Below are 14,404 nucleotides of genomic sequence, written 5' to 3' on the forward strand. Positions count from 1 at the left end.
CTTAATTAGGATATGACCTGAAATTTTAGCTTACAAAATTAATTGAGGCAATTAAAAGTCACATTTGTAAAGTAAAGTGGGTTTTAAGGCTTACAAGGTAGTTAGATATCACTCTTTTTCTCATTTGGGGGAGCATCTTTATAGGTAATAAGCTTGCGGTGTAATTACTTTGATTCCAAACCCCACTTCCAGCATGGTGTCTCAGCCTGAAGCCTCAAAAGACAAGTCTAATAACTTTCAGCCAAGGGTATCTATCCACAGGAGGTTGAACAGCTCCCAGGTACACTTGTAAATAACTCTGGGGAGCAATGAAATGGCAAAGACTTTCTGTACCCAGTATCTTAAGTGAAACATAAACTAGAAGATTGATAGTGACTTTGGATCAAGCTCCTTGACCATTTTCACAGAACTGTTTGGGTCCAAATGGCAATTTTCACCTCTGTCATTTATTCTTCACATGCTTCTTAAAGGCATTTCAGGTCCCACGGTTTACCACATGGTGAGGGTTACAATCCAAAGTCAAAGAATTTCCCATTCGTACATAGAAATGGAGAACTAAATAAATATTTGTGGGCTAGTGATTTGGGAAAAAACAAATCTAGGCTCTCACCTTCGTATCATATGTCATAATAAACTCCAAATGGATCAAAGATTTAATGTGAAAATAAATTATAAATGTACTGAAAGAAGACATGGGTTAATATTTTTATATTATAATGAAGAGTAGCTTTTTAAACATCACAGATAAAATCCACAAAGAAAATTACTAGCAAATTTGTCTTCATAATTCTAAACTCCCATATGTCAAAAAATATATACTCTCTAAGTTTTAAAAAACCAAGTTCAAGGTCAAATCAAGAAGTAACCAATTAAAATCTGAAACTTTCATTTATATTTTGATTTAATTTTTCCTCTAAAGGCACACCTTTATTCCTTGATAAGGAAATAAGGGGGATCTGAGTGGATCAGTCGATTGAATGTCCAACTTTTCATTTTGGCTTAGGTCATGATCTCAGGATTGTGAGATAGAGCCCTGTAGGGGGTTCTGTGGTAACAGGGAGTCTGCTTAGGATTCCCACTCTCCTTTTCCCTCAGCATCTCCTCCCCACTCCTACTTGCATGCTATAATTTATTCAATAAATAAATAATCTTTAATCTTTAAAAAGAAAATAATGAAATATTTGGAAATATGCATCATGATTTGCATGTAGGAGTATCAAGTATAGAAGGAAATTAAAAGAACTTAAACTTAAAAAAATAGCTCAAAGTGATGATACTACAGGATGACTATAAGCTTCATTAAAAAATTCAGTATTTAATAATACCAAGATATTTACATGATAGAACCTTGTTAAAAAATAAGGGGTATGGACAAATCCAATTTGATTTTTAAATGTCTTGACAGAAAAAAAGACTAGAAGAAAACAAAATATCAATAATTACTGATAGAGATATTATTATGAATAAATGTTATTGTCTTCTTTTTGAGCAATTTCAAATTTTATACAGTATTTCCTGCTCAATACTTTTTTAATTTCTTGGAGTTCTAAAGAAAAATATATTTGAGTTTTTCCCAATTAACTCTGAACTAGATCAGATATGAAAAATTAAAATTGAAGACTTAAAAAGCATAGCATAAAATATGACAATTGTGACAATCCACCCCCCACTTTTAAAATCCCTCTACCAGATTCCATGATGCTATATCATTTAAGTTAAATCAAAACTCCTGGTCATTCTCAGTGATCTCTGTCTTTCTCTCACACTGAAGGCCTAGAACACAAGCTTCCTTTTTATAAGGCCCAAAAAGTGAGTTTCATACTTGTCTATTTCTAACAGTCTATATTGTAAAACAGGGGACATGAGGTTCAAGATTCCAATTACTTGGTCTTGCAAGAAGCTTTTGTCTTTAATTGGGGGCCTATCACAATTTGCCTATCACAAAATAACTATTGCTAGTAGTAGAATGATGTCATCATTGAACTTTCTCTGTACCTGTAGGTTTTCTTAATTTCTTCATTTGATGCTCCCTTATGCAGACCAAGAATTTCATATAGAGCTTCTCCAGATGTAGACAAAGTCCTCTGTCTTTGGTTAGGTATGTTACATGCCATTTTCTCAAGCTGTGAAAGTGAAAAGGGGAAATAGCCATGAAGGTTATGCATACTGGGTCCCACTATCTAAAGAGAAAGACAGTCTATCTCTAACCTTTTGCAAAATGACAATCTAAAGTACATTTGTGTGCCAGCCACACAAGGAGAGGAGAAAAGGGTTCGGAGAGCCAAAAGAAGAGCTTCAAGTCAGGTTGTAAAAGGCTACAGGCAGTCATGTAAATGGAATATGGCTTTGTCCACATGGTTAAATAGAAGTGAAATGTTATCTAAATACCCAGCTAATTCAGAATTGTTGGAAATAAATCCTCACTGGTCAGCCTATGTCAATTCTTTTCTGCCAGAATTTGAACAGCTTTTTTTGTATATTTTCCAAATTTAGCTAGCAGTGGAAATAATCTCCCATTTTACTTTGATTCTATTGGCCTTGCCATTGTTAGAGCAAGAGTTTTAAAAAGAAATTTTAAAAAATAAAGAAAACTTTTTGAAGTATCAGAGGGAAAAAATCATCTGGGAGCCAGGATAGAACTTCTCATCTACACCTATAGGATGTCAGAATCCCCCACAGTGCTCATGGGTCTTGCACCTGAGATTAATCATTTCCCTATGGTCTATCCAGAAGGAATGGTGCTACCCCTAAGACCCAGAAAAAATCTGCCTTCCATGCTCTGGCTCTAGGGCAGCAAAGATAAGCAAGGATACCTAGGGGCATTCCCGCATCCACCACTAAACCTCTCTCTAAGGCTTAAGGGCTTCATTTATAATAAAAGGATAATAAAACCCACGTCACAATGATATCTTAGGGATTTAGAAATAATGTATATAATATATGCAGGACATAACGGGTTCAAAGAATAAGATAATTATTTTTTATTAAAGGCAGCACCATATGTAATTCAGAGACTGCACCGTAGTCAAGTTTTTCAGAATATTGGCCTTGCCATGACCAGCGGAATGACCTTCCCTATCTGTGAATTAGAGATTGAAATGTGCCTAGAATCCTGAGGCTGTTATAAGAATTAAACATATTCATATATTAAAGAAGAGAAAACATACACCAGTGATCATACACCAATGTTCACCATTATTTATAACAGCCAAAATGTAGAAACAACCCAAATGTCCATGAACAGATGAAAGAAAATGTGGTATGTACAGACAATGAAATATTATTCAGCCATAAAAAGAAATGGAATTTTGATACATGCTAAGGTATAGATGAACCTTAATATTATGCTAAGTGAAATAAACTAGTCACAAAAGGACAAATATTATATAATTCCTCTTACATGAGATGCCTTGAATAAATAAATTGTCAAGACAAAAAGTAGAGTAGAGGTTATCAAGGACTGTGGGGCATGGGGAATGATGAATTATTATTTAATGGGCACCGAGTTTCTGTTTTGGATGATGAAAAAAATCTAGAAATAGTGGTGATGATTAGAAAGCATTGTGATTGTACTTGGTATCACTGAATTGTACCCTTAAAAATAGTTCAAAGAGTAAATGTTAAATTTTGCCACAAATACAAAACAAGGGAAAATAATTTACTTAGATATCAAAGTCCTTAGATTACAAGGGCTGGAAGTTCCTTGAAAATCACAGTGCATTTATTAGCTTTGAGCCTTGTACAGCCAGTGCTATAAGGATGAATGAATGAATATGCCAGGACTCAGGAGATTGTCTTAGGACTGTGGAGACACTCACGTCCAACAAAGGAAATCCCTGGTGACAACAGTGACAACAGCTGAACTGGACATCCCAGTGGTGGATGGGGTTGAATGGAGCTGACCTCCCAACTCTGTTCTCACCAGACTAATGACCAACCAAACCAACATATGCAAGAGCAGAGACCCTAGATGTCAACTAGTGGGTCAGGGTGGCCTTAGGGGTCCCTGAGGCCCCAGTGTTCTACCGTGAGTGTTTGTGGTCTTAAATTGAATTCTTTAATTCAATGAACAACAATATGAGGAATTCCAAAATACTTTTGTGAGCTTTGAAGAATACTGAAAAAAGTCAGACGTGGGCAAAAATCTTGCCTAAAGGCACCAAGGACGAGGGCTTATTTTGTGGCGTGGCTGCACCATCCCTTCCTCAATCAGCTTCTTGTGAAACTAGTGTCCATGGAGGCCAGAAGGACCCCAGTCCCAAGTTCCTGGTTCACACAAGGATAAGAGGAGAAGGAATCTGATTTTGCGTGCCACTGAACGAAGTCTAATGTCCATACTGACCAGCAGCCATTCAGTAAATTGTGCACTTACTTTCATTACTGCTCTTACATTTCTTGCCTACCCATCACAACTTCCCTAGGGAGTAAGCATTTCAAGGCTTGGGGTATGTCATTCATCTCTGTGTTTCAGTCCTACAGGTCAGCCCTTAGAATCACAGCCCAGTTGATTATTCACAATTGAAGGAGGAAGTACCCAAATGTCTGACACCCTCTCTACTTCCTTCCCTGTTCCCTCTGTCCTACTACCACCATACAAAGAAATGGTCGAGATACTGATGCTCTCCACCATACATTCACCCAGGTTCCCAGGAATCGAGGCAACCAGCTGGTCTCTCACAAGTAATACTAAATGCCACAAATGAGTGGGATTTGGAAGATAGGTATTTCTGTGTGGCTTTGTGGACAAGGATTAGGGCCACAGGATCCCCAGAGTCACAAACTAAGACAATATCAACGTAATAATTCAAATTTTGGACTTTAAGATAGGAACTTAGGGGTTATATAAGCCAGCTTAACAAATGCCTTTTGGGAAATTTGGGCCATAGATCATTGTAGCAGATAACTTTACTATTAGTCTATTAGATCTCCTTTTACTGGGCGATGCTCAGATTCCCACTGCAACATATGCCCTTCCTGACACCTACTTCAGTCTTACCTGATCTCAGTTGAGGAGAAAGAGAGTAGGTACCAAGGCAGATCAATAGAAGTTCTTCCCTAGCATTTTTTTAATATATAGGAAGTTCTTGCAGATGGTAAAACCAGTAAAATGTAAAATTTAGGTATTACTGGCTGGCCTGAAATGAGAGATTCAAACTGATCCGCAGAAGGTAGGTCATGGCTGAAAGATGGAGAGAGAGACCCAGTAGAGTTCAGTCTTCTGGTTCCAGTTGTTTCAGAGTGCACTTCAGAGTGCACAACTCTTCCCCTCCTACAGCTTGCCAATCAACTTTTCCTTGGATTTAACCAATAAAATTCCTCTCCATACACAAATTTACACACATTTTTTTTTCTTTTCAGCATATTTTAGCTAGGTTTTGTTCACTGTTAACCCAAACTCCTAACTGTCATGTACTCTCTCAATTAAACACCACCAGTGGTTCCCCATGGACTTCCAAGCCAGGCTAATCTTAAATTACTGCGTCTACTCATCCTTTAAGTTGAATGTGGCTTCCTGGTACTTGGAAATGAATACTTTGGGGAAATAACAACATATACTAAGATATTCAAACAGATTCATTCAGATGTATTGTTTAGACATTACTAGTACAGATAAAAGGAGCAGTGATAAATCTGGGTTAAGACCCTTTCATAGCAAGACAATTATCATATGATCTCTCTGATATGAGGAATTTGAGAGGCATAGCAGAGGATTGTGGGAGGTAAGGAGGGAAAAAAATGAAACAAGATGGGACCGGGGAGGGATACAAACCATAAGAGATTCTTAATTTCAGGAAACAAACTGAGGGTTGCTGGGGGGTGGGCGGGAGGGACAGGGTGGCTGGGTGATGGACATTGGGGAGGGTATGTGCTATGGTAAGTGCTGTGAATTAACTAAAACTGATGATTCACAGACCTGTACCACTGATAAATAATACATTATATGTTAATTTAAAAAATGAAAATAAATAAATAAATGAATGTAAAAAATTAAAAAAAACACTTTCACAGCAAAAGTTTATGGATAGCTATTAGGAGAACTAAGAAGAAATGAAAGTATGACAAGTAGTTATCTTTGCTTTATCTATTTATGTCTATATTCAGCATTCCAAAGAAACAATTTGGATTTGAGGGAAAAAATGTATTCACTCTTCATCTATTTCATGAAATAAGAGATATCATGGCTCCCATTAATCAACAGATGTCCTGAAATTAATCTTAACAAGACACAGACATGCACAATCTCCACAATTGTGAGCATCATGCCCCATGACCAGTTTGGATTCCTTCCTACTTGGATCTTGTCACTAATCCAGGAAAAGGATTTATACTTACTGAAGATCATCTGTTAAACAGATTATGGTAATACCCCACAGCAGAAAATTCAATTATTTATTCAAGTCCTGCAATTCAGGCCAAGTCTTTTAGGAGATTTCAGACTAATATGAAATACAAAACTGTAAGCTAATAAGGAAACTAGTGTTTAGAGGTTAAACAAGTACTGAGGATAGAACAAGAAGGAATTTTCTGGAGGGCAGGGATTCTGCTTTGTGCCCCCAGAGGCCCAACATTGTGTCTGGGATGTATTAGGTGTGTGATAAATGTCTGTTGGGTAATTAAATCAAAACTGACTGGTTCACTTGAATGGAAAAGTTAGGGAGAACATCACAGAAAAGATGAAATTTAGGCTGATAATAATACAACCACTTATTTCTGAAGAAATTGGCACAAATTTCTATTACAGCCCTTGTATCTAAGCCTAATATTGGATCTACATTGATGTGTAACCAGTGACTCTCTTGATCATTTATTTGTATAACTGAAAAGGAAAGAGGATTTCTGGGCTTAGGGTCTGAAAGAGAAGGGAGGATATTCTCACGTTGTGACTGGGACTTTTTTAGGATTTATCGATTCTTACCCCATGGCTATCCCTCTATACATTCCTCTTCCTGATAGAAAAAAGGAAGGCAGATTCCATCTCTCAAATAGTTTCACATGTAGAAACTCACACCCAGGAAAACATGGTAGGTAACTTGGTATTACTTTGGTTTATGTATTTTTTCAAATTCCCTCTTTCAGAAATCCAATCATACTGTAATCCATTCCTACTGAAAAAAAAAAAATCCAGTAGCTGATTTGTTTTTTGGTGCGGATTGAACAATTTGTAGAGTGAGTTGTTATAAAGAATTTGGAAATTACTATGTTTCATCTACTTTGCTCTATTCCCAAAAGATTTCCTTTCAAACAGATAAAGTCTGTTAAGATATTTTTTAAAAAGAGCCCTTTTATATCACCATTGGAACATAAGATAAAGACAGTTGGTCAATAGTTGGTCCATGTGGTTAGTTGTTGGCTAATTCTACAGAGAGAAATATAGAGGGACCAAAAAACTGTAGAACTGCTCTCTATACATCAAACAGCAATGACGTGCTTCCTTTTCTGTCTCCTTACTGATATAGAAACCAGACTCTTCATACATTATTGATGTAGATGACATTTAGTTTCAAATTCAATGGTGTAATACATTGAAACTTTCAGTCATTTTAATATATAAAAATAGATATGTGCCCTAAGAACATACTAATTACAGAGTAATAGTTAAAATGTCTTGTAAAACCTCTCCTTAAATAACCTTAAACTAAATACTAAATAATGAAGCCATATTCTTCTTTAATTCCTTATATAAAATATAATTTTTATGAATACTTTTTCTGTAGACTTTTGAATTATAATATTCCTATGTAAAATTCAAGTCTTTATTATTTATTCATAGTCCCTCATCTATATAAGCCATCCAATGAAGAAAAAATGTTGTCATGCAAAATTTTAAGTAATTTAATTTTAATCATCCAGTACATGATACTTAATCTTCTGAACTTAAATTACTTTTTTGGTACATTACAATGCCATTAACATCATAATTTCTTAAAGCACTGACAACTATATGGTTGCTACTAAAACACCTACAGCTCACCTGTCTTTTGATAAGAGATATAATCAAAAGAAAATTTAGTAGTCCAATGATGATTGGCATCCAATTCAAAATAAACACTGATTTTAAAGATTCTAAATCCAGGAGTCTTACAAATGCTGTTTTAAATTCTTCGTGTTGGGCGCCTGGGTGGCTCAGTGGGTTAAGCCACTGCCTTCGGCTCAGGTCATGATCTCAGGGTCCTGGGATCAAGTCCCGCATCGGGCTCTCTGCTCAGCAGGGAGCCTGCTTCCCTTCCTCTCTCTCTACCTGCCTCTCCGTCTGCTTGTGATTTCTCTCTGTCAAATAAATAAATAAAATCTTTAAAAAAAAAAAAAATAAATAAATTCTTCGTGTTGACATAAAATGTTCCTTTCAAAGCAAAAAAAAAAAAATTTTTTTTCACCTATATCCATTATGTGAATTCTCAAAAATGGAAAAAAATCTAACTATACCTTTCTTGAAAGGTTTTCTTCAAGACTCAGAAAATGAATGTGGGCAAGGGAAATTAGATCATCAAACAAAGCAAAAACACTTCCAGTGGCTGTCACTGGGGAAACCAACATGCTTTACCATTTTATTATTCCTTCTGTGATTCCTCCATGGAAATCTACTTAGTGAAGCAAAACTTCCTTATTCAAATAACATTGTATCTTAAAGCTAAGCACACATCCAAAATGCTAATCTTATGTTCAAAAGCAATAATTCTCCCTAGCATAACTACTTAATATAGAAAAATAATTATCTCTTAATTGCATTGGCACTTAGAGAAATAGCAACTTGAAGATGGGAAAACTTGGAAATGTTACAAATAACCCACAGTACCTGTTCCTATAACTCCGATTCAGTGTTCTCAAAACAGGAGCAACTTGCTGTTTTTAACTGGTCTGGAAATAGATGTGCAAAGAAATAAAGAGAGGCAACAAAGAAAGGAGTAATTCTGTACCTGTTCCACTGTTTCAAAGCAAAAGGCTACTCCTTTCCATTGTTCTCATCCAGAGTGAAGCAGGTCAGTGGAGTCAGATTACTTTTCATTTGTTACTCTATCAGCCAATTCGTTATCCCTCTGGAAAACATAACAAAGGGAGAATAAAACATGCATGACAGTAAAGGTTGCCATTACAAGGTACCAGGTGATACCAAATGTTACATTAACTGTTGATCATGAGTCAGCTGGTGCTTGGATCAACCAAATGCTACCATGGAACTGCCTCCAGGTTTCTATCAGAATAGCTGATTAAGAAAATATGCAGGAATAAAAAGTGTTGATGAGGATGTAGAAGGTAGGGAACTGTTGGTGGGAATGTAAATTGATGCAGTCATTATGGAAAACAGTACAGAGTTTCCTCAAAAATTTAAAAATAGAAATACAATCCAATTATTCTACTTCTTGGTATTTACTCAAAGAAAACAAAAATACTGATTCAAAAAGATGCATCCCATGCTTACTGCAGCATTCTTTACAACTACTAAGATGTGGAAGCAACCTAAGTATTCACCAGGAGATGAATGGACAAAGAAGATCTGAATGGAATATTAGCCATAAAAAGGTAACAAAATTTTGCCATTCGTGACTATGTAGGTGGACCTAAAGGGTATTATGTTACCTAGAATAAGTTGGAGAAAGACAAATACCGTATGATATCACTTATATGTGGAATCTTAAAAACAAAACTAAACCAGAAACAGATTCATAAATACAAAGAACAAACTGATGGTTGTTAAAGGGGTGGAGAGTTCAGTGAAACAGGGAAAGGGAATTAATGGGTACAAACTTCCAAATGTAAAATAAGCCACAGTATGAAAATTATAGCATAGGAAATACAGTCAATAATACTGCAATAACATCGTATGGTGACAGATAGTAACTACACTTACCATTATGATCACTTCATAATGTATGTAATTGTTAATTCATTGTGTTGTACATCTGAAATTAATATAGCATTGTATGACAACTATACTTCAACAATTAGAAAAATACTGGAAAGACCATGTAACATTAATAAAGAGGAGAGTTTATTTGCTCATTACATTAATCATTAATCGGTAATTAATTTTCATATCTAAACATTTTACTTGAATCTTGGTCAAGAGGCACCGAGTCCTAGGGATAAACGCAGTGATTTTAAGAATGAAGGAACCTCTTGTTAAAACAATGTCCTAACTTTTATATACAACAGAAAGTCACATGAAAGGACAATTCTTATGATTTTGAGTAAGATTCTATAACTGAAAATGTCTTAAATCAAATGAGATAGATGTTACTCTGAATTTGGCACAATGGGATCTGGTTCCTGAGGCTGAAGGCAGAATTTAAGTTATGCTGCTTAGCACAACAGGTAGCAAACGTAGGTTATTTTATGTGAACATTTTGGAGCAGTTTTGTCTCTAGATAGCATTGGGGTTTTTTGTTTGTTTGTTTTTGTTTTTGTTTTTGTTTTTGTTTTTGTTTTAGATACATAGGAATAAAAAGCTGCATCTCATAAATCCTGATTTCTAGCCAGAGTTTAACAAGCAACCTATCATCATGCAGAGAAGTAGGTGGGGGAGGAGAGCTAAAAACATTTAGAACGAAAATAGTATCAGCTTAAAGACAACATCCTTTGATGAAATGAAAAAGCTGCTATAATAATATGAAATTATGGCTGACTTTTTAAAAAATTATAGCTTATGCTTCAAATTCAGTTTAATATTTTTAGGAACATTCATTATTTTTATATAATGAACCACTTCTTAAATCTTAATCATTACTTTTTAATCTTTAAATGTGTTGCATAAGCCATGAGTTTGAAAATTGTCTAAGTATTGCAATACTTCTATGTGAAGTAGAAGTGTATCTGTGTCTCAAAGAGAAAACACACAGCTTCTTATTCATCTAGTCATTCAGCTATTAGTCACCTACTAGGTCGGGGCACTGGGCTCAAGGCTAGAAATATACTGGTAAACAAAATCAAATGTAAACTTTCAGTTTGTGGTCAGAGTTCCAGTCTACCAAGAAAGGCAGGTATTAAAAAAAAAAAAAAAAAAAAAAAAAAAAAAGAAAGGCAGGTATTAATCAAACGATCACTCAGTTAAATATATAAATGAAGCTTAGGAGAGGTGTTCCAAGACCATGTACAACAGTGTAACAGAGTAAAGAAAGCTTCCCTGAACAAAAATAACAAAGCAGAGGGGCGCCTGGGTGGCTCAGTCGGTTAAAGCCTCTGCTTTCCGCTCAGGTCATGATCCCAGGGTCCTGGGATCGAACCCCGCATTGCGCTCTCTGCTCGGCAGGGAGCCTGCTTCCTCCTCTCTCTGCCTGCCTCTCTGCCTACTTGGGATTTCTGTCTCTGTCAATAAATAAATAAATAAAATCTTTAAAACACACACACACACACACACACACAAACAAGCAGAGCTCTGAAAAGAGCTAGAGGAAGGGGTTGCTGGTAGAAGCAAAACATATTCTGAGCAGTTGGAAGAGTACATTCCATTGAACATACCTGTCCCATGGTGCTTAAATTGGAGAAATAAAAGAAATATGCAGACTATGCTCTCATACATAGGATTTCAGCACATGCCTATGCATATATGGCTTCTCGTATATCATTTAAAGATAGAACCAGAGATTGATGAGATCATATTCCACTTAACTAGGTGAGACTTTCGAGAAGCCGTGTATTTCAAGTGATATTTGTAAAAGGAAAGAAATAATGGCAAGCACACAAATAATTCCTCAATACGAAATGCACTAAGTGTACTGTAAAAGCATTGCCAATTGAATCATTCAAGTTTAAAGAGGAGAGCTTAGGAGATATTCCAAGACTGAGCAAAAGTTGCTCTCTCTGGGAGATAGAAAATTGGAGAGAGAACCATATATGGTGGGGAGGGAGTAGTTTACATGCCAGTTTTCTCTGTTTTCTGTTTATGAGGTCTTTGCCATTCCCTTAGGTGCTCCTAGGGACCTTTTATGCTCCTCTCTCTGTTGCTGCATAGAGTTAGGCTTATTATAAGAAATGACTAGTACTGCAGCACAGAAGCTGCAGCATGTATAAGAGGAATTTGGATATTCAACCAAAATAGTCTATCAATCATGAAAATCAGAGTAAACAGTTTCATTTAAATTTCATATCTTGGCAGGTGCAGCTATCACTCATCTTTGAACATACAATATGGAAGAGCATGTAGTCCCCCACAAATCCTATTCAAAACAGCCTAACAGGATGAACAGAGGCAATATTAGCAGCATTGTTACTATTTTTACAACCTCTCTACATTGTGTTAGTATTACAATGTATGGAGTTTGGGTTATCCTTCTGTAAATTTCAAAGGGAAGAGTCTTTTGGGCAAGAGCTTCCTTCTGTTAAGTGAATTTAGAAAGGAAAAAAAAGCAGGTGCTTTCTTGTGTAAAATGAAGAGGCTATTGGCTACCACACCAGTGACATCCCAGACAGAGCAATCATGGCATTTCTCTGTAAAATCAGATTTTTAAATATGGTCTAGAAGAACATATTATTTAATTCCTATCATGTTTCATATTTTTCCAAAGTTAAAAAATGTCCCTTTTAAAGAGAAGTTACAAAGGGATGGTATTTTAATGTGCTAAATCTATACGTACATAGAAAGTGTGAGACTATAGAATCATAGAAGGCTAAAGACAAAGAAAAGAGGAACTCTTTCTAGAATTGCTCAGAAAGATTTTTAAGAATTCTGTTGCCCAGGCCCTACTAGATTATCCCAAAGCAAAATCTCTGAGCTATCCTGAAGTAAAATCTCAGGGTGGGGCGAGGCTCAGGCATTTTTAGGATTCCAGGTGGTTCAAAAGAGCTGAGCAGGTTGAGAGCCACTGTTCATCACTTCTTTTATTCACTAGATCTCATGGACAGAGATGTCTCGCTTAAGTAACATAGAAAATGTCTGCCAGCCAAGCAGCTCTCTGGAGGAATTTTTCACTACTTGGGTTTCCTAAGAAAACATTTACTAAAGATAATTGCATCTGTGTTATTAAACACAAAATAGAATTTGACTTTGCCTAATTTAACTTAGGAAAGACTATCCAAAAATAACATTCCTGTTTCTTAGACTATAAGTCATTATAAGCCTGTGTCTTCTCTGTAAAATGAAATAGGAACCTTTCTATTTCTCAGACCTTTAATCAAAGTCTGCTACGGCGTGCCAAGATTACACCAGGAATTTTTATAAACAAAGATCTAATGATTGTCTTCTCGGGTTGGTATTTAGGCAACTGTTAAAAAGTTACTCTCTTCCTACCCTCTAATTTTAGTATATGTGCTGCCGAAGCGAGCACTCTTCCTACCCTCTAAAATAAGAGCAGAGTAATCTGAAAGTCTCCAAGAATTTGAATGGGCATTCCTGGTAGATTTCATCTGAAATCTCATAATTCCTTAGTAGGTAGAGTCGGTTGCACCGCAAGGGGAAATTGCTCCCCTGTTATCACACTGTGCAGAGCACTACAGTGGAAATTGTGAGGCTCAGAGGTGGTGATGATGATGATGACATCATGATGATAGTAACTAACACATGTTAACTAGATTAGCTCATTGAAATCCTACAAAAGTATAAGGTGGTTTTTTCACATTCTTATTTTATAGAGGAGGAGTGTAAAATTATTTTAGAGAGGAGAGGTTAAATGAATTGCTCAAGGTCGCCAACCAGTAAGCAGCAGACCCAGGTTTTGAAACTGGCTGGCCGTTCCCTAGTCTAAGCTCACACTTCAGAGTTTTGCTTCAGAAGCTTACCGCCTAATTGCAGGGGACTGCTGCCTGCGATAGTCCCTTGCTTATTAACCTGTGACTGAGCCAGATAGTGTATGTGAGAAAGTTCAAGAAAAAAAAATTGTTGAAATAATGACAAACAAGGAATTACCACAAGCACATTCATTCATGAGGTCTACCTTGTAGTTTGGGGTCAAGAACAGTATCTAGTTAAGTAAGCTCTGAGTCTGAGACCTGTGTTACTGGGGGAAAAAAAAAAGAATTGACCAAGACTTGTCCCTTGATCAGGAAACGCAGTACATATTTCACAGGTGTGAAGCTTAAACACCTTGTCACTTACTTACAGTAAGCCATTGCTGTAATAATCAAGAAGGTTTCCCATCCAACAGAAGTGTTTCTTTGACAAAATGTCTGTAATCCGACCCTTGATCCTTGTTTTTACCAATAGTTTTTCTCTGTTTGCAGTAGCCCAAGGTATTCCTTATGTTAATGAGCTACTAAGAAAACCGTAGAAGGCAAAAACTTTCGCGCAAGGCAAAAGACCTTCACGACAGTTTCCAGTACAAAGGGATTGTTCTGCAAATTGTCGTCTGAATGTAGCTAAACTGCCTATGAAAACAGTACGTGGAAAGCAATATAGTTTTCATCCCTATTTGTTTGGCATTTAAGTGGTAGTTTAATAACAGTACTGATCTAACATATAGCTTTATCTTAACTC

General features: G+C 36.2%; 1 protein-coding gene across 4 annotated transcripts in view; it reads right to left on the reverse strand.

Annotated features, from left to right (window-relative positions):
• The window catches only part of DNAJC5B (DnaJ heat shock protein family (Hsp40) member C5 beta), a 97,101-nt gene that overhangs the window by 53,820 nt on the left and 28,877 nt on the right, over positions 1-14,404 (reverse strand). For all 4 annotated transcript variants that reach the window (XM_082719163.1, XM_082719162.1, XM_082719164.1 and 1 more), the window contains exons 2-3: positions 8,916-9,035; positions 1,996-2,123 (exon numbers count right to left, since the gene is read on the reverse strand). In XM_082719163.1, coding sequence (XP_082575289.1) covers positions 1,996-2,114 — 119 coding nt within the window. In that variant the 5' untranslated portion in view covers positions 2,115-2,123; positions 8,916-9,035. The remainder of the gene's footprint in view (positions 1-1,995; positions 2,124-8,915; positions 9,036-14,404) is intronic.

This window comes from Mustela nivalis (assembly GCF_964662115.1).
Source record: "Mustela nivalis genome assembly, chromosome: 2".
In the NCBI taxonomy this organism is placed as follows: domain Eukaryota; kingdom Metazoa; phylum Chordata; class Mammalia; order Carnivora; family Mustelidae; genus Mustela; species Mustela nivalis.